Consider the following 21,913-nt stretch of genomic DNA (forward strand, 5'->3'; position numbering starts at 1 on the left):
AGTGAATAGTAGCTGCCATGTTACCCTACTTAACTCCAAACACACATATGAAATATTTTTCTACCCTGAGCATCCTGAGTTTGCTCTTTAATTTTTCACTAAAAAGAAATGGTCCTTAGAGAGTAGCACACTTGAAAACTGGCTTTCTGTCAAAAGTTTCTGAACTTTGTGATGCAAGAGCCCCCTTAAAATTGTTCCCACTGGCCTATGAAAGTGAACTTTTAAAAAATGTCATTATGGTCCTGTGGAACCAGGAGTCTATGAAAGTCCACAAATCCACAATGATGTGTAAGAGGAAAACAATGAAGGAAGAAATAAGTTGTATATGTATTTGGGGCACAAGTACAAATTATTGTAGCTACATATCAACACCCACCAAAGATCAGGGGCTGGACTAAGGAAAATGTATGTCCAGTGATGATCCTCAAACTCTATTAGGTCCACTTGAGTCTGGATGTGAAATCAGTCCCATATATTCCTCAGCTACTGGGAACATGGGGTCAGATACTACATGTGCACTTGGGAATTACCGCATTTTCATGTTGCTGCTGAGGACAGGATCTTTTGGATGGTGAGCTTGGTTCAAAATAAAAGCACAGCCCGGGGGCCAGGGATTTAGCTCAGTGGTTCCACCGCCTGCCTCACAAGCTCAAGGTCCTGAGTTCGATCCCCAGTGCCAAAAAAGAAAAAAAAGAAAGAAAGAAAGAATAAATTCATTAATAAATACGAAGTTTAAAAAAAAAAGCACAGCTGGATGTGTTGGTGCATGCCTGTAATTCAAGTGCTTGGGAGGCTGAGCCAGGAGGATCACTGCAAGTTCAAGACCAGCCTGGGCTACGTAGTGAAATCCCATCTCAAAAAATAAATAAATAAAAAAACAAAGAAAATAAAAGCACATATATTGTTCATCACAAAAAGCTGATGTTGCAGCAGGGAGTTTACATGTTTACAGCACTCCATCCTGTATAGACATTTGCAGCTACAGATCCCTCAGGATGTTAGGTACCAAGAGAAGCTTGGTTGAAATATGAAAAACTCAAGATATTAATAGCATCGTTTAGGGGAATTTTCTTCTAACCATGAGGAATACACCTGAGGAGGGTGAAGACACAGTGACAACAATGGTAATTAGGAAAATAAATTGTCTCAATACGTTTTGGTAATGTGACTATGAATTTTTTTTAAAAAACTATTAAGTAAAAGTCCTAAAATGGAAAAAGCAGTGTAAAAATTATTTTAAAATCTAGAAAAGAGGCAGGAGTTTATCAAGAATTCAGCTTTATTGGTCTAGCAGAACTCTACCACACAGGGACAGTGTTACTGGCAGCCATACCTCCTGCTAGGAACTTTGGTGACAGAGCCATCAGAAAGAGGTAGTAGGGGAAAAAGCACAAGTAGAAAGTAAAAGCCTTATGTAGTTGGGGTGAAAGTGCTATAGAAATTAATTCATGATATCAGTAAGAAAATAAAAGGGGTTTTTAATTTTATGGAATATGTTAGCTTGATTCCAGGAAAGGAAGGGCAGTATTTACCAAACTGGAACCAAAGGCTCTCTTGAGACATGAGTCCTGGAATAGCTGATAAAAACTTCCAGTGAAGCCCAGTGTCAAGAACTACATCCTAGTATGACCCAACCAACTTCCTTTCCTCTGGTAGGGAGGATCCAGATAGTACAAAATTTGAGGAATAGCTTAAATTGAGATGATGGCAACCCGCACTGTTATTAAGGAAGAAGTGTAAGGAAATCTTTGCTTTAATGTGAGAGGTTAATAGAATTCCTAAAGTTAAAGGGTTTCAAGATATGGTCAAAATGTCTTGTTTTCAATAAACATTAAATCTTGAAGGTTTCAGGGTCAAAAATGAAGTTTTTTCCCACAGTTTTGTGCACAGAATATTCCTGCTCCTTAAAAATGTAAGTGTTCCCTGATAGAAAACAATTAGGACAGGACAACAACTCTTCTGAGACAGATGTCCCAATTTAGCAGTTGGGGAGGGCTCTGAGAAAACAGAAAGAGTGTACAGAACAAAATGAATGAAAGTAAAGGAAGGAGCAGATGCTGATGTACAAGGTAGCGAGGACCAAGCTGACTAGAGTGGACCATCCACACTCAAGTAGAGAGCAGAGAGATGGTGATGAAGGTAAGGTCACAGGGGAGTTGGATGTGACATGTAGATGTTTAGATCTAATTAGGAAAATGGTATTGTAAGGTTTTGAGTAACATGAGGAAGGTGATATTTAAGAAAATTAATCTGATAGCAAAAAACAAGATAGACAGGAGACATGAGGTATTGGGAGGTTGGTGGAAGGACCTAAATTGTAGATGAGATCCTACATAAGAGGAGTGTGTAAAGAACCAATACCAGACACGTGTAAAAGCAGATATTGTTTTCTATTTTTATTATAAAATTATTACATGTGTATCTTAAAACTACAATAGTAGAAAAGTATATTAAGTAAAATATCTATGTACATATACATATATATTCATGTAATCATTATTCTTTTCTTTCTTGGTACCAGGGATCAAACTCGGGACCTTGCACTTGTGAGGCAGGCGCCAAAACCACTGAGCTAAATCCCCGGCCCTCATGTAATCATTATTAAAAATGATACTGCAAACTTCTAATTGAGTATATTCAAAAGGAGTGTATATACTTTGACAAACCAGGCAAGAAGATACAAGAGTAATGAAAATCCATAAAAATTAATAAATAGCACCAAATTTTGATAAATAAGTAGAGTGTGTGAATTAAAAGCCAGACATTCCCAGATGGAGTAAAAACATCATCATATGCTATTTTGAAAAGATCCATCTAACAAAAAGCAACAGAGAAAAGTTAAAAATATAGATAATGACATAACAGCTAATGGTAACAAAACAAAGCAGATGTAGCAAATAAAAGACAAGATAGGACCAGGGATTTAGCTCAGTGGTTCCGCTGCCTGCCTCGCAGCACAAGGTCCCCAGTTTGATCCCCGGTACCAAAAAAAAAAAAAAAGAAGACAAAAAGCATTAATATTAGTCAAAGAAGGTAACTTTATATAGTGAACAAAGGTAATCTAATAAGACTCATGAAACTTAATGCACTGAAAAAGTGTTTCAAATATATAAAGCAAAAAAAAGATTAGAAATAGACTGATAAAATAATGAAATAGGAGTTACATACTTTTATCAGAAATTGTATATCAAGCAGACAAAAATAAAAAAGTTGAATAAGAACTATTTAATATGTCAAAATATGACATAATTGAAACCTAAGGAAAAGAAAATACTTTATTTCAATTGCCCAGGGAACATTTATTTTAAAATTTATTACATATAGGAGGACACAAAGGAAATATTACAAAATATATGACTCATGCTGGAGACATTCTCCATACATGAGCCAGTATATGTAGTAATTAAGAAGAAAAGGACAGAAAATCAAAACATCAACTAAAAACTAACCATACAGAAATAGACATATTTCTAAGTAGCTCTTGGATTGAAAAGAAAAGTAAAACTTTAACTCTGTATGAGGTAACAAAAAAGGCCAATGAAAACTGCATGTGAATACTATGAGGTATAATAAAATACAAATTTGGAGGAAAATTTATAACTATACTGCATTCATTTTTTTACTGCATTCATTTTAAAACTGGAAAGATGGAAAAATAAACATTCACTGAAAGAACTGGGGAAAAGATCAAATAAAACTGTGAAAAGAATAACAGCAGAAAATATTTTAAAACCACAAGGTATTAAAAATAGGTAACTGAGAGGGCTGGGGATTTAGCTCAGTGCTTTCGCCGCCTGCTGCGCAAGCCCAAGTACCCGGGTTCAATCCCCGGTACCAAAAAAAAAAAAAAAGAAAGAAAGAAAGAAAGAAAGAAAAATAGGTAACTGAAAATAAAATGTACAAACCTCTAGAAAGTCCTATCAATGAAAACAGCTTGTGGCCACATTAGAAAATATAAAGTGCATCTTCCAGTAATACATTTTAAAATCTAGAAGAAATGGATGAGTTTTCACCAAATTTACTTCAGAAGTGGTACTGTAGAAAACTGGGATAAACTAATAATCACAGAAGCAATTGAACAACTATTTAAATTTCTAGACCTTAAACAAGCACCAGGACAAAATGGTTTTATTGGTGTTGCCAACTGTTCAAGGAGCAGTTCACATCTCAGTTACTTACACTGTAGAAACAGGAAAAAAAGATTCAGTTCATTCCAAAGGGGAATCTAATTCTGACATCCAGTTGGGAAAAGGGCATCATAAAAGGAAAATCAAAACGAGAGTTTCCCAACCAGTATGTCTTGGCACACCAGTGTCCTGTGGCTAGGTTTTATGTAAACTGTGATCTCAAGCTCATAAGGCCTTCAGGCAGCCAAGCAATGCCGGGGAAGTCAGCTGCCTCTGTTAAATTGGCCCCAGAATGCCATAGTGTACAAAAGGTAAGAAAGCACTTCTATAGGCACTCATTAACAGAATCTTATATCCTAAATTAAATAATCACATATAGAAACATCACTCTCAAGTAAGTTTTATCCTAGCAATATAAGAAGAGCTCAAATTAGGCAATTAATTGCTTTAATAGATTAAAGAGAATAACCATATTATCATCTTGATATCATCTTGGCAGATGCCAGACAAAGCATTTTAATAATATTTCATATTCATTCCTCATAAAATTATAAGATGATCAGGAATAGAAGAGCATTTGCTTAACTTGAAAAAGGGAATACGTCAGCAACAGTGGCAATTATAATAGAATGAAACAATTGAGGCATTTCTATTAAAATAGAAAAACTAAAAACGAAGGTTGCTTGCCCACTCTTTATTGATCAATATAATATGCACCTTCCTAAAAGACATAAAATCTTTATCAATTTGCTAAAAGTAAAATATTAGATACAAACATTAGCAAAAGAAAGACAAGTCCTTTGTTATTTACAACTGATACGACTGGGCACATAGGAACTGAAAATAATCAACTGGAAAAAAAGCAATTAGAGTTAGAAACAGTTTAATACAAGGCCTGAGTAGAAGATAAATATTAAAAATCAACAGTTTTTCTGTATAGGATTGATAATGTATTTTAAAAATAAAGTTGCAATACCATCAACAATAGCCAAGACCTACAATCTATCAAGTGGTGAATGGATAAGCGAAATGTGGTAATAGGTACCCGATCCACATACTCAGACATAAAATATGAATGAAATCCTGTCATTTGCAGCAACGTGGATAGAACTGGAGGTCATTATGTTAAGTGAAATAATTCAGGCCCAGAAAGACAATTACCACATGGTTCCACTCGTGTGTGGAATATAAGAAAGTTGTTCTCTTATTAAGTTGAGAGAAGAATGGTGGTTACCAGAGACTGGGAGAGTTGGGGGAAAGGAAGGCATAGGGAGAAGTTGACCAACGGGTACTAAGTAATAGTTAGATAGAGGAATCCATTCCAATGTTCTATAGCACTGTATGGTAACTATAGTCTATAACAACTTGTTACATGCAATTTATTGTACGTTTCAAAATAATTAAAAGAATTCAAAAGTTCCCAATAGGTAGAAATGATAATTACCTGAGTAAATGGAAATGCTAATTACCCTTATGTGATCACTACATATTGTAAAACTGTATCAAACTATCATATGAAATGCCAGAAATATGTGGAAATATTATGGTCTGATTAAAAATAAATCTCTCTATATACACACAATACAATGTAGTACAGTTTACACTGGAGCAATAATAATTATAAAATAACCAAAAAAGCTTAAAATTGTGTAATATCTAAATAAGGAGGAGAAAAATTAAGAGAAATACACTATGTTCTCAGATGCAAAACTCATTATCTTAATTAGGTTAATTTCTGATCTGCTACTTGGAAAGTCTGAGGCATTTCCAAGGGATTTTTTTAAACAAAGTTGATTCTAAAATTTATCTAGAAAAAACAAAATGCACAAAAATACCTGAGAATATTCTGGGGGGAAAATAAAAGACAAATGATGAAGGGAGAGCAATCTTAACATATTTCAAAATATAATACTACAATAATTAAAGCAGTGAGGTATAGCATAGTAATAGACAAATACTATGAATGGGAGAGGAAACATATCTATATAAGTTCATGATAAATCATTATAGATAGAATCAAGTTGAATAAGTTTGGAATCTGGTTATCTCTTCCAAAAAAATGAAATTAGATTCCTACTTTCCACCATACACAGATATACAAGGAGAAACTAATTCCACAGAGATTAATGCACTAAGTAATAAGAATATATAAAATATTATAAGGAAATATAGTATATTTTTATAATCTTGGTGATGCAGAAGCCTACCTAAGTGGTATGAGGCAAAAGCAAGAAATTATTTTAATAGCTTAAATGTTTGTCTACATAATTAAGTATTCTTTTTGGTAAGTAAACCCATAAATAAGTATAAAACCCAAATGATAAATATGTGTAATATATACTGGACACAAGGATATCAAGTTATATCCAGAGATATCTTACAAATTAATAACAAATAAAAACACAACACAGCAGAAGTATAGACAAAGGATAGGAACAAACTATTTCTAAGAAAAGAAATAGAAATAGCTAATACTAACTGTATGAACGGATGTTACATTTTAGTTGTTGGGGGGGGCGATTTAAAGGAATAAGATTGCATTTTTTCATTCAAAATGTCAAATTTTTTTTAAAAAACATAGTGTCCAGCACACCTAACACTTTGATGTAGATATTCTATTTCTAAGGTACTAGCTAATAAAAATACTTCTAAAAGTGAAAAAGTCAAATTTTAAAGGAACTTTTATAGGAATATGTATAATAGTAACAAAGTGTTAAGAACCTAATGATCAATTGTTATGTGGAAAACACTGAATAAATGACATAGTACATACTACTGTGAAATACCCTGTGGCTGCTTTTAACATGACTTTCTATTGAATAGGAAAAAGAAAGTTGTACAATAATACATGTAGGATGATTTCATTTTGTACAGCACATAACATACACCTGAACAGAAAAAATACTAGGAATATACAAAGCAAATAAATAATCATGGTTACTTCTGTGCACTGAGATTAGGAGGGAAATCTTTTCTATACTACAGCCCTTTTGCTGTTCATAATAACCATGTATTATTTTTGTAACAATAAATATAAGCTTACTATATTTGAACTTTACAGAGTAAAATTATAGATGTAATATATGAACATATAAGGAAATTGAAAAAAAAATTGAAATGTCATTAAACAGAGGTTATTATCATTAGTATATCAATACTCTTCAGCCCTTGTTAGGCATTTTAAACATACGTTAGTTCTCACCCTTGTAATTCTGGGCTGGTTTCTGAATATAATCTTGGTTTTTTCCTATGTTAAAAACACTTTAAAATAAAATTTTAGTTTTTTTAAATTTCAAAGGTAATACATGCTCAAAATAGAAACTTTGGAGAACAGAGTCAAAAGAGAATAAAAATCACATGTATTCTCACCACCTACAAATAAAGTCCAGTGCACAGAATTAAACTATCTCACTCATTCATGCATGATCCTCTATTTGTATCCATTGATGTTCTTTCATTTTATTTCAATAATAATCATTAAATTATTAAATAATCAATAAGATTTTAATTAAATAGTGACATCCAGCCACTCACCCAAATGACTCAAGCACTAGAATATTAACAATAGTCTAAATCCACTTGTATTATCTTCCCTATTCTGACTCTCTTTTCTCAACAATGATGGCCATTATCCTGAATTTTTGGATTGACATTCATTTGCTTTTTATTGTTATTTGTGTCCATATAGTTATACCCTAAATAATAAAGTAATTAGTTTTAGTGCCTGGGAATAATATAAAAGGATATCCTATTATATGTGGTCCTTGGGAACTTTGTATTTTAATTTAACCTTCTAGAAGTAAAATCTACTAATATCATTATGTGTAGATCTACATTCATGTCACTTCTATATAATACTCCACTGTGTAAATATTCTATGATTTATTCATTTTCTGTCTGGGAGGGTTTTTTACTAACATTTTAGTGCATATCTTCTGGCTATTTTTCTAAGGATACTTCTATAGTTTTCCTTCTACAAAACATGATTACACATACTATGACATGACCTTTTCCTCTCATTCATGAGACCTTGTGATTATACTCCTTTTTCAGCAAATATTCTTCTGTGGTATAAATTTAAATGGCTGGAACATATACTATCATATTGTTTTAATTTTTTAATCACTCCCAATTATTGAAAATCTAGATTGTTTATAATGTTTTGCTGTGTTAAGCAAAGTACTTGTCCTTTGGCTCAGTAATTCTCTTTTTTGCTATTTATCCAAAATAACATCTGAAAAAATTTATACACAATAATGTGCTAGGTCACCATGTAGAATGACATGGTTTGTGTTCTGGACAACTTGTTCAGTACATGTACTCACCACAGCAAGTTTGTATAATACCACGGTTAGAAGGAAATTGATGCTCACTAAAAGGATACAGAATAAAGAAATTATATGTTAAAATTATAACAATTGTACAGGTACTGACATGGAGAGTTACTTACAACTTACTGTTAAGTTAAAAATATAGGACACACATGAATAAATACCGAATAGTTTCTCTGGTGTGAGAAACTGAAAGTGTAAATAAGGACTAAAATGTATAATAGGTAATGTGAATTAGGAAGAAAGGGGGCAAAGGGGAAGGAAGTGGGAGGGCTAGGGGAAAGGATAGAAGGGAGTGGGATTAATATGAGAAAATAGAAAAATAGGAACAAAATCTTTGTAAATAGGGAGGACTGGAGGGGTTGAAGGGAGGGCTGGGCAAGGGTGAAAAATAAGAACCAAGAGAGACTATGTAAAGGTGCAAATTTCCAATGATGAATGTCATTATATTGTATACCTAAAATGTACCATTGATTAGAATGAATAATCGATAATGCAAAATAGGAAGAAAAGGTCCAAAGGGGTAGGGATAGTGAGAGGTGCAGGGGAAAGGAAAGAAGGGAAAGGAAAAATGCTGAGAAATGGAAAAAAAATGGAAATAAAGTCTTTGTAAATAGGGAAGGGTGGAGGGCATGAAGGGAGGGCTAGGAATGGGGAAAAAAATAAGAACCAAGATGCATTATGTAAAGGTACAATCCCCAATGAGAAATGTAATTGTGTTGTATACCTACAATGTACCAATAAAAGAATTTAATAAAAAAATAAATTTAAAAAATTTAAAAAAAAAAAATATATATATATATATATATATATATATATATATATATATATATATATATATCTCAAATGGTAGAAGGCTTCCATTTTGTAAAAGAAAATAAACATACCTATGCAAAAGTCTTAAACAAGTGCCAAAGTCTTTACAATGATTATTTCTGGGCATTGAGATTATTTGAAAATTTAATTTTTTTCACTGTTTATATTTTGAAGGGATTTCAATAATAAAAATTGATTGCATGTACAATATAAAGATAAATGATTAATTGGTGCACAAGTATTGATAGATTTTGTCTGACTAGAAAATACCTTTACATTGTAAGAACATTGGGTAAAAATACTAAGAATATAAAGAAGAAAACAAAATCACACATAATCTTGCTCAGCCAGTCATAGGTTCACAATCTCCAGTCTGTTTACTTCTAGTCCCTGGTTATGTATTTTAAAATAGTTGAAACCATATTTTATATCATCTTGTATGTGGATTTTTCACTGAACATTGTATAAGGAGCATACCATAAATATTTTAATGGAATAATATTACATCATACATGAATAGCACATTTACTTAATCATTTGCTTAAAGCTAGACTTGGGTTTTTCTATTATTTGCTACACCAAATAAGTATGTGAGGAACATCTTTGTGCATAAATTATCCACATTTTAAATAGTTTCCTTGGATAGGTTCCTTGAAGTGAAAATACTAAGTTAAAGAGTATAAACATTTTTATATTCTTTGATTTAGATAGAATTAGAAAAAAAAGTCCAAACACCTGGATCTCATACTCATTGTCATTATTCTAATTCGGTAAAACTCACAGAAAAAAATCTGTAGTATCTAAGTCACAAGCCTGTTTTAATAAACAAATGAGAAACTACATCCTTCAGAGTCACCATTCTTCCTCAAGAATGCTTTCCTTGACTTTCTAAATTCTCATAGATTCTTTATTTACTTTTCCTTAATGTCCTTACCACAATTAATGAATAATTGTTCAATTATTTGTATATGGTATGTATGCTCTCCAGCTGATTTTAAGCTCCTCTAAAACATGCCTGTCACACAGTTGGCACTCAAGAAATATTTGTTGAACGGAAGGATGGATAAATGAAGTGATGGCACTTTGTAAGCTGCAATTCAGAAGGAATTGTTATTCTAATTATTATTGTTCTTGTTCCTTTTTATTACCTCTTAGATGACTCCAGACTTTTAGAGATTCCTTGCCTAAGGATAACTTCATTGTGTGGATTTAATGTTGTTCATACCAGGCAGAAGCACGGGTACATTGCTGGAAGTGCCTGGTGAGAGCTGAGACTTAAAGAACCAAGCAATTAGTTAGTTCTCTAGATCAACATGCTGGAATTTAAGGAGATGTAGCTACCATTAGGTGAACACAAAGCAGTGGTGAGTAACCCAAGGAAGTCACTGATACGTGAAGAAGCAGTTGGATCCTGGAGGTCAAAAGCAAACTAATGATAAATGGTTTGGACAATAAGTTTCAAATTGGAGAATAGTCAGTGATAAAAGATTAGAATGGATGGAAAAGTTAAATTCCAAGCACCAGTACTCAAAGCAAAGAGCTGTGAATATGATTCTAAAGCAAAGGGTGTATGAACTCAGTGTTCTTGTCCAAGCTAAATGTGGTATCAGGAAGCAATAGCGTCTACTTTCATATACATGAGCAAAGGAATTGCAATAGCTGGTCGAGGAATGAAAGCTTTGAATATGAATAGTTTCCAGTAGTGACAGGATAAACAAGATCATTTGTGTATGTGATTTTATATTTGAAACACAATTTGGGACCAATCAAGCTTCAGATCTCAAAATTTTCATCTTGATTTTCAATAACATGTATCATAACATAGTGATTAAGATCATGGACTCTGGAAACAGGCTAGTGGGGTTCAAATTCCAACTCTGTTACTTATTAGTTATGTCTTTTGGACACATTACTTCAACTCTGTGTGTCAATTTCCTCATCTGCAAAATGGGGATAATGACAATACCTACTTTAATGGGAGACTACAAAGACAGAATGAGTTCATGTATGTAAGGACCTTAGAACAGTGCCCGGACACAGCAATTGCTATTTATTATTATTATTATTATTATTATTATTATTGTTATTATTACACATAAAATCAAGTAAAAATGATGTTATTTAAAAGTGGACAGATACACTATATGTTAATTTTATCTAAAATAAGTCTCCAAATATGAATTTTTCTCATAACAATAAAATTTCACTTACACCTAAGCATAGTTGATTCTAAAATCTATGAGCATTAAAAAGTTTTAAAATTTACTCCAGTAACCTGTTTATTCTGTAAAACTTCCTATGAACACTATTTTAAAAAGTTGCAAAGAATAAACACACATTTTCTAATATCAAAACCACAGTTAAATTACAGCTTGCCCATAAAATCTGGCCTGTAAGTAGGAATATCCTATTGAATTTTTAAAGCTAATTATACTAGAAGCAGGAATACCTGAGTTGGCAATCTCCCTGTGGAAAGTTTTGAACATGGGAAAGCTTGGACAGAGGAGGACTAGATTTGGAAAAGCCTTGATCTGGGGAAAGGGTTTAAGACCTGGACTATAGAATAAGTTAGAATACCTGGATATTGCAGACAGTGGAAGACCTGGATATTAGAAGGCTGGTGCAGCGGAGATGTTGGAAGACGTGGATATTAAACCTGCTGATGGAAGACTGGGTAGCTGTAGGAAGACCTGAAGATGCTGGAAGATGTGGAGATGGTGGAAGACGAGCAGATGCTGGAAGCCCTGGAGATGCTGGAAGCCCTGGAGATGTAGGAAGACATGGAGTTGATGGAAGACATGGCTTCACTGGAAGACAGGTTTTCCGGAGGACACGGCTTTGTTGGAAGACGTGACTTTGTTGGAAGACATGGATTTTCTGGAAGACGTAGCTTTGTTGGAAGACATAGGAAGGCTGAAAGACATAAAACTGATGGAAGACATGAATTTGTTGGAAGACTTGGATTTTCTGGAAGACATAGATTTTTTTGAAGCTATGGGTTTGATGGAAGACATAGCTTTTTTGGAAGACGTGGATTTTCTGGAAGACGTGGATTTTCTGGAAGACCTGAATTGTCTGGAAGACCTGGATTTTTTGGAAGATATTGGTTTGCTGGAAGACTGGATGTTTTATGGAAGACATGAATTTTCTGGAAGACGTGGATTTTCTGGAAGACTTGAATCTTCAGGAAGACATACATTGGCTGGAAGAACTGGAGATTACTGGAAGACATGAATTTTCTGGAAGACATGGCTTTACTGGAAGAGCTGGATTTAGTGGAAGACACAGATTTTGTCTGGAAGACAGGAGTTGACTGGAAGACTTGATTTGGTGGAAGACATAGTTTGCTGGAAGACCTGGATTTTTCTGGAAGACCTGAATTCATTGGAAGACTTGGATTTGGTGGAAGACACAGATTTTCCTGGAAGACACAGACTCATAGGAAGACGTTGAAATTGTTGGAAGACATGGATTTTTCTGGAAGATCTGGATTTTCCTGGAAGATCTGGATTTGCTTGCGGAAGACGAGATTTGCTGGAAGACATGCAGGATTGTGGAAGACATTAATTTTCCGGAAGACATGGATTTTCTGGAAGACCGAGATTGTCTGGAAGACCTTGAGATTGTTGGAAGACTGTGAGTTGCTGGAAGACCTTGACACTGAAGCCACTGGAAACCCTAGACATTGGAAACATTGGAAGCACAGGATGTTGGAGACATTGCAAGTCTTGTATTTTGGAGACATTGGTTAGTTACTCTGAACATTGCAGACTTTGGATACTCTGAACACTGGGATATTGAGTACATGAAGCCATAGACACTGGAAGCCCTGGATACTAGAGGCATTGCAAGTTCTGTACCTTGGGGCCCCTGAGAACTGGTGGGTATGGAAAATAGAAGATCCCGACATTTACAATTCATAAAATCAGAAGCCCTAAATATTAGGAGGTACCAACTAGAAAACTTGAATATTGATATATTCCTGTCAAAAAACAGAATTTAGAGTAAGTACGTTTTAATGATGCTGGGAATCAAGGAATTTGGCACCTATGGATATTAGGAGATCTAGCTATTAAAATAGCTGGATGTTAAGAGACTTAGGCATTTCAGACACTGGCGATATTTGAACACATGAATGTTGGAAGGACAAGTATTTAGAGATATTGAAATACTTTAACTGATAATTTTTAAAAAGGCACTGTAAAACCAGGATGCAGGAGACATTAAAATATAGGGGAAATGAATTATATGGGTGCTATAAGATACTTTACAAACTAGACTTGGATACTATGAAATACATAGACTTTACAAGACCCGTGTATAAGAAATATTGAAGAATTGTAACTGTAGAAGATTTGCAAGTTGGAACTCTGAACCTTGAAAGACAAAACCTAGGCCTTGAAAACTAATGGAGACATTGGAAAACCTAGAAGATTAGGAAACATGGACTTTGGGGATGCTGCAGGCCAGAGCCTGGAAGATGTGGATGTTATAATATGGGAAAGATCTGGCGATTACAAATGTTTTAAAGTGGTGAAGCTCAGAAGACCTGAGTTGAAGACACTGAAGAATGGAAAGACCTAATCTTAGAGATATTTAATGTCCATGAGTAGAGATGTTAGTAATATTGAAAGGCTTGTATATTGAGATCTAGATGTAGGGCTGGGGATTTAGCTCAGTGGTTCTGCTGCTTGCCCCACAAGCGCAAGGACCCGAGTTCGATCCCTGGTACCAAAAAAAAAAAAAAAGATCTAGTTGTTACATTAAAAGACAGACATGAGAGACATGAGACTATTGTTATGACTATAGCATCTCTTCTACTAAAAAAGCAAAACACAGGAAGGTCATTTTAAGAAAATTAGAAAGAGGAAGCAGGGAAGTTCAAGTAAAAACAAGTAATTTGGTTTAGAACCTCGTAGTCTCAATGAACTAGCCTTCTGGGCATTTATGGGTTGACAAGAAATAAACAGTATATAGGTTGGGGAAACTATTTGGCTTTATATGAGGGTTCAGCAAATATTTTCTGTAAAGGATAACATAGTAAATGTTTAAGGCTTTGAAAGCTATATAGTGTCTGTTGCAACTACTCATCTCTGCTATTTTCATACAGCCACAAATAATAAATGATTGGAGATAAATGTGTTGCAATACAACTTTATTTAAAAAATAACAATTGGATTAGATTTGGCCTGTGGCACTTCATTCAACAAGCTGTGGTCTAGCTGCCAAATCTAGAGTATGGTAAACTTAAGTAAATTCCAGGGTAGCATTCATATGCAGGAGAACAGAGAGCATTTCATGTGATATGATGATGAGGAAATGAGGCCGGCAAGAATCTTAAGAATGGAATTTAGATTTCCAGGCAATTATTTCAGGTGCTCATACAAGAAACTTTATATTCAGACCCAAAATTCAATAGGTTGCACTCAGAGGCTCAACTAAGAGGGATAAGAGTCTGTAAAGATATCCTAATTTAATAGGCTGGAGGCTTAAGAATGAAATGAGAGAAGACTCCCTCCCTGATTGGGCATATTTGGAAGGGAACAAGAAAGAGATTATAACTAGTTAGGTATATCTGAAGCATCTTGGCTTCAGGTAATACACAGAATTTCTCATCTTACCTATCAAAGTGTAAGTGACAAGTTTAAGGGATCAGAGTTGACCTACAGGCTAAAAGGGCCCTTATTACTTACATAAGGCTAAGGAAGTCAGAGAACTATCAAATACAGTACATGAGAAAGGACACGGGTAACAAAACTGGTAAGGTACACTGGGATTGGGCCATGATTTAAAGATCAAGCAGTGGAATATATAGATGATCGGCAGTCATTGAAGGTTTTTGAAGAAGGGAGTATCTGAATGAGAATTGTGCACAGAAAAAGTCAGTCAAGCAGCAAAGTCTTGAATGACAAAGACTAATCATATATATACATATATAATATATATTCATATATATATATAAACCAAATACTAAAAGCTAACATACTTAAAGAGTTTGAATGTGAGGTCACTAAAGCGATACTGGTAAGTGGTAGTGAGGGCTTGAATGAAGACAGTGACCGCTCTCTTGCTCAGCAGACACAGCATAGAAGTCACGATGAATACTCAGAACTCTAAATACCGCTACTTTTAGATACTCAAATGCCATCATAAATATGAGAAATATAAAGAATTTCAGATGCCACTTATGAGGAATCATATTTGTGGATGGATTATTTTCTAGATAGTAAGAGTGCATTCATATTAAAAGTCATTGCCTCTAATCACCATATAAATATCATGCACATGATATATAACCACATCATAAATAAAATATGAATGATCACTTCAGGCTAAGGAGTAATTTAACAACAAAGAAATTTTTGTTTCAGGTATCCTTCACCAACAACAAAGAAAAATAGTAACATTTATTTCTTATTCCTTCTCTCTAAAAACCATCATGCATAATTTAATAAATTAAATATTAACATTTCATCAAGACAGGAATAAACTATTACCTTCTATTTATACAATGTTTATTTGTGTTTTAATAATAATAATAGCAGCAATTTATTGAGCACTTACTATGTGCCAGGCACTGTACTAAGCATCTCATATAATTTTCTAGGAACTCTGTAATGCAGGTATTTTGACCCCATTTTACAGATTAGAAACTAAAGTCTGTAATGCTGAAAAGACATGCCCACAGTCACACAGCTGGCAATTGGCAGGGGCAAGATTTGAAAGTAGAACTCTCTGATTCCATAGCTCAGGCTGCTTGCTAATTCCTTACATTCTCATAACCCTTGGTACTGCCAGAACTAAGCAGTAAACACCAAAGAGTGAACGCCCTCAACCCAGAGCAGACAGGAAGTGTGTGTTAAAGACCTCACTCTAAGTCTTATGTCACTCTTATTGTGCCATTTGTCATCCCACTGTCAAGTAGCCAAGCCATCAACTCCATGTTTCCAATGCTGGGCTAATTAGCAATGTGTCTCAAATATGCTACATTCAGATTTAATTTCTCAATATTTGTTATTCATGCTAATAAAATGTATTATTCCTTCCTTTATTTTGTTTGATTTCATGGTTTGGCAAAATCTGTACACTGTTATTCACAGCAGACATTTATTTCTGAACTCTTCACCAACCATAACATACTAACATCAAACACCATTAAAAGGTAACAATACTATATAAAGTTCAATGGTCAATATATTTCACAATGCAAATATTACTCACATAAACTTTCAGATTCCACACACTGTCAAAACCCTTTATTAACATTCAGGTGGTGGCAACCACGTGATCCAAATGTGCAATTTGAAAAGCTTTCTCTGTGTTTTGAACTTTAAAATATTTTAACCAAAAGGATCTTTTTACAAGTAAGGTTAGTGTTCTAGCATATCTTCCACATTTTAGCAGACTGGTTTGCCCTCTCCTCACCTCCCCTTTTTCTTTTTTGTTCTTTTTCCACAGTGGTTAAATACGTCTATAAGAAAATTTCCTTGTGTTTCTTAATATTAGCTCGAGGACTTACCAACATTATTTGACAAAAGAAAGGTAGTTGTCACTCAAACCGTGTGTGAAACCTACTAAAACTTTTCAGCACTTTCCAGCTGGGAGGGAGGTATTCTAAACATAAAGAACAATACCTATTTATACAGCAGTGTTGTCATTAAATTCTACTTCTACCGTTTATCCTGTAACAAACTTTCACATCCTCCCATGTGTTCCACTGACTTGTTACATTTAACCACATTAAAATATTCCATTATTGACCTTTATTAGTAATACTTCTTAGGTTATTTTAACTCGATGTTGTCTTTAGCAAGAATTAGATTTATTCCAAATTTTTATTTTAAATGACTTAGGCCCTAGACAAATGTTTCCATCTATCATGCCAAAGTATAGGCATTCCTACAGAAGCTGCAATCATATAATACCCAATTTAATAAATTTCATACTTCATTATTTTATACTAAGAGTTCCTGGTTGATGCAATTTGATTTAAATTTTATTTCCTGCCAAGAATATAGCTCAATGGCGCCACACCTGCCTGCCAACTGCAAGGTCCTGAGTTCGACCCCCAGTACCCCCCTCCAAAAACACCCTGATTTCCCTAATTCTGTTCAAATTAAGAGAAAAAACATTCAAGGAAGTAATCCCAATCAATGTTACAATTATTCAGAAAGCTCATTCTCTGGAGACCTTCGGAACCACTGATTATATTGTAATAAAGATTGTTAACTTAAAAAGTATTTACCTCTAGACATAATTAAGCAGATTATCCATGGAATCTTAAAATGTTGCCCACACAGACTTTTCCAATTAGATTTGTATAAACAATACACGTAAAATGTTAAAATGTTTTACACACAACATCTATTCATTATTTTTTCCAATCCCAGAGAGAAAAAAACAACATTATGACAGGAAAAAAACTTCATGGGAGTAATTTCTGTATTTCATTTCAGGAAACTGGTGCTATGTTTGCCTTTTCTTTTGTGACCTCTAAGCCCAACTCTTTTTCCTGGGAGGAACTAAAATATGGTAAAACTTAAATCACAAGCACCGTTTTTACAATAACAAAATGCAATGCAATAATTTACTATTTATCTGCGTCCTATCAAAGGCTTTAGTACTCCCCAAGTTAACCAATAAGGTTGATGCACCTTTCTCTCAAGGTAACAGCATCAAAGAAAGAACCTTGGAGACTAGTGATCCTATTTTCTCATTTGACAAATGAGGAAAGAGAGAAGTGACTTAAATGAAACTATCCCTTGAACTAGTGGTAGAACAGCTCACTCAAGGTTTCCTAGTTTGTGGGCCTACTGCCATTTGTCGAACATTTTCTATCTTAATTCTATTTAGCCTTACAGCAGTGGTTTAAACCTGTTTGTATAAAGAATTGCTTGAGAAACTTTCAAAATATATAGATGCTGGCCCACCAGTAGTCCAGCCAGTGTGGGGGCAGGACCCAGAAGCCTGTATTTTTCAAAGCTACCCATCATGACTGATATGCAGCCAGGGTTGAGAAAAACTGTGGCATAGAGGAAAAGTATAAGTTCCTCACCTGCTACACTGGTGTCACTAGATCCCTGGAAGCCTGCATGGGTTTTCAACTCTTATGTGCCTCTGTTGAGCCTGTTGAGGGTTATCTGTCGTCTCAATCTAACTATTCAAAGCAAGCCCTGTTTGCCTTTTACATTTTTTTTCTTTTTTCCTGATCATTTCTCTTTCAGATATAGGCAACCTGTCATTCAGATCTCCAGATTAAGGGAGAAATTACTGGATTCACTCATTTCTAATCTCAACTCAAGTGGTTTTCTTCCATGCATCCTATAAGACCAAATTCAATTTACTTTCCAGTGTCATTTTTGACATAATTGCTTGAAGGCAGCATTATTTCATTACTGTACATAAATTTCATCATTCTCAGTTGTCATTATATTTTTTCAAGCTAAGTAATGTCTCTTTCTGGCAACCTCATGCCAAAGAGTTGTCTTTCTTCCTCTTAGTTTTCTTGCGCATCATTATGAGATATAATTATGGTGTCAGTGCTATAATCCTGGCCCAAGTAGCAGTTAAGACAAAAGAAACAACAATGTTAATCAGACTTCCTGTCTCTCTATTCCCCGGAATAACTAACTACCCATGTGAATTCGCAATGAGCATCAGGTAAGAATGTATGTAAGCGGTCAAAGGAACTGGAGAGTTCATCATTTATGTTTGCCAAGAATTCTTAGAATAAGGTATCTGCTGAATAATTCTGGCTTTGTGATTTTTCCCCTCTGTGAAGTCTGCCTAGAAAACTACATACATCTAAAACTAAAATAATAATACTTGTAAAACAATTGAGTCCATAAAATAAATACATGGGATCAATGAGGGGATAAAATAACTCAGTCTGGAAATGAATTCTCCACCAAATTCAGGGAACAGAAAGTATCGGCAGTGATTAGATATATCAGCAGGTCTATCAGCAGACACAGGGCCAGAAATGAGAACAGAGGGGAACTATGGCAAAGAGCTCTAGCAGCTCTTCCTTATTGACTCTGTACCAATGTAAATTAAGAAATTCATCATAAATGCACTACCTTTCAAAAGGAGTCTTCAAAAGCTAACTTACATGATTGCTGTAAAACAAGTTCACTTACCCTAAACTAGTCCCTTCTAGTAAGATAGTCAAGCTTAATCAGAATTAAAATAAACTTCAGGGTCAAAAGTTAAAAAGCAAACTGTCAAATACAGTATAGTAGCCCTTTCTTTGGATTCTAGGGTTGAGTTCCCGAAACATTCGTAGCATGTATGTTGGAGGACTTTAAAACCTTTTAAGGAAAACATGGGGCAGAAAAGGAAGTATTGTAAAAGCCCACAGAATTGGCCTCCTGTTCACTGAAATAAAGCGCTAACGTGAATCTCAATGATGTCTTACAAATTTTACATTAGCCATAATGATTAGCGGGCAACAGACTTCTATTTCTCCCTGATCTAAAGGTTAGGATGATAATGTACAAATGAAAATGGTAGTTATGATGGCAGTGATAGGGAGAGAAGAGAGAAGATCAGGTTTTGTTTGCAGAGAAGTAAGATCAGTCTTCTGCTTCACTTTCATCCCCCAGCACATGGATCAGCACATTGTTAGAGCCACGTGAGTCTGAATCCCAAGGTTCAACTATGTGTGCAGCGTTGTTTGAACTACAGGTTTGGATGGCATGGAAGATAGATCCTTCTCCCCTGTTAAATAAGCAGAGAGAAAAGACTTACTGACCTCTGCTTGAAGATTTATTACTTCTTTATACTCATGGATAATCATTTAAGCCTTGCCTGAAGGTCAATATATATTCTACCAAAGGAACTCTTTCTTCTGACTCATCACGACAATTTGATTTGCTTTGAACTCTGGATGTTAACCTACTGTGGCCTCTTTTATCAACATTTTATGTGATTACACTTCTGAAACATTTCTCAACTATTTTCACCGTGTGAGAGTCTAACAGTTCAGCAATGTCACTTAAGCTCATCAAACTCTCAACCAACTAAGTGTTTTGAGGATGTTACAAAATTTTCAATTTCTTCTACTACTGGAAACAGACCTTGAAAATCAGCTATCACCTCATTCCAGAGTTTCTGCCAGGTTCCATTTAGGGTTGACTGACTTTTCTCTCATGGATTCTTCAACTATTGTGAAGTCATTATAAATGGAGAAATTTTGCCAAGCTACTATCAGAGTGTAGTACACAGTGAACATTTTTAGCACTCTCAGAGGCAGGGATTTAAGGAGTGAACTTGTACTAGGGGGAAAGGAGATGACTAGAACACAAGGATCATATTTACTCTCACACTTTCATCAGTGGGAGTAGTGTCCCGATTCAGGAACACTTTTAAGAATTTGTTTTGTTTAAATATTGTTTAGCATTAGGAATAAAATGCTTCAAAATCCAGTTGAAAAATACTTTCTCAGTGGTCCAGATTTTATGGTATCCATCCATGGAGATGGAAACATGTTCCTGGCATTCAGAGGTAAGGACATCGGAATTTGTGAGCAACCTGAAATTAATAAGGAAGTGACCGGCAACAATGGAATGAAGCAGTCCTTTGAGCTTTTCTTTTCAGGCTTCAGATATCTGGCCCTTTGCTCACCCTTCACAATGGATGTGCAAGTTGGTGTGCACTTCCAGGACAGAACATTTCCTGAGCATTGAAAACATGTTTAGGAAAACCATTTCTTCAACAGGGCTCCTCTATTACTCAGGACATTCTACAGCAGCTTCATGATCCGCTTTCTCTGCCAGCCATGCGTGTTATAAGTTTTCTTCCAGATAGAAAGTTGAACTCGCATTTTTGTGACGCTCACTGGTGGATAATACATAGGGAAAGTTTCCACAAATGTAAATCTATTTCCATTGTCTCTACTTTAGCATTTCAAATTATGTATAATTTTCCTAGAAATTCTGATGTATCACTCAGTGCACCGGCCCTAACTGACTTCTCATTTTTCTTTTTTGTACACATTGGGCATTCATTAATGCCAAAAAATGTCCTTTAGAGGTCTTGGGTTTTTTTCACTATTACCATGCATTTCAAACTTCTCATTTTATTTGCTATCAACATTACCTTTCTCACCCTCTTCACTCGTCTTTTTTCTCTAGCATCTACTTTCTTTTTCTTTTGCTTTAAGGCAATTCTTACCCAATTTATGCAAATTTACAATGCAAGTTTCACATCAGCGTGCAGTTTACAATATTAACATGTAATACTGAATAAGCAAGTGATAAATTCACAAGATAAATAAACAGGGCTTGAACTTGCGCGTAGTTCCAAATTCCTCAAGGGTGCAGAATGTGTACACTCAAATGCTGCCCAACAATCACTTGAAGTTGTGAAGGGAACCTGGAACTCTGGGTTCAAGGTCAGGCTACCAGGCTGAGGTCAGGACTACCAACACCACCATCTAGAAGAGAGCAGAGACAAACGTAGAAAATGAAGACAGAGCAAAATTAGCAAGAATGAGCACCTTAAGAGGGAAAGAGGATAGAAATGGGGAATAATCACGTATGCCAAATTGCTACTCTAAAGGTTTTACCAGTTTATATGCCCAGTAACAGTGGAGGAGAGTGCCTTTCTCCCATGTGCTCACCAGCATGAAATATTATT

The 21,913-nt window shown here is 34.8% G+C and overlaps 2 protein-coding genes across 16 annotated transcripts in view; one reads left to right on the forward strand and one right to left on the reverse strand.

Annotated features, from left to right (window-relative positions):
• Window positions 1-494: 494 nt before the first annotated feature.
• LOC101709100 (cerebellar degeneration related 1) lies at window positions 495-13,026 on the forward strand. Its single transcript, XM_087202118.1, is given in 5 exon segments — window positions 495-571; window positions 4,243-4,438; window positions 11,865-12,044; window positions 12,089-12,632; window positions 12,635-13,026. Coding segments are annotated over 5 exon segments (1,389 nt in total).
• A 1,386-nt stretch (window positions 13,027-14,412) lies between these two features.
• The window catches only part of LOC147821095 (uncharacterized), a 57,806-nt gene continuing 50,305 nt past the window's right edge, over window positions 14,413-21,913 (reverse strand). For 12 of the 15 annotated variants that reach the window (XR_015447676.1, XR_015447675.1, XR_015447665.1 and 9 more), the window contains one exon: window positions 14,413-21,710. Coding sequence is in view for 1 of the 15 variants with exons in the window: in XM_087202135.1 (XP_087058261.1) it covers window positions 21,670-21,710 (41 nt within the window). In the remaining 14 variants the exon portion in view is untranslated. The remainder of the gene's footprint in view (window positions 21,711-21,913) is intronic. The other 3 variants (XR_015447666.1, XR_015447670.1, XR_015447669.1) reach the window with 3 other exon arrangements.

This window comes from Heterocephalus glaber, unplaced genomic scaffold (assembly GCF_053883595.1).
Source record: "Heterocephalus glaber isolate CG9 unplaced genomic scaffold, H.glaber_assembly_v1.0 deba00001764, whole genome shotgun sequence".
NCBI classification, from domain to species: domain Eukaryota; kingdom Metazoa; phylum Chordata; class Mammalia; order Rodentia; family Bathyergidae; genus Heterocephalus; species Heterocephalus glaber.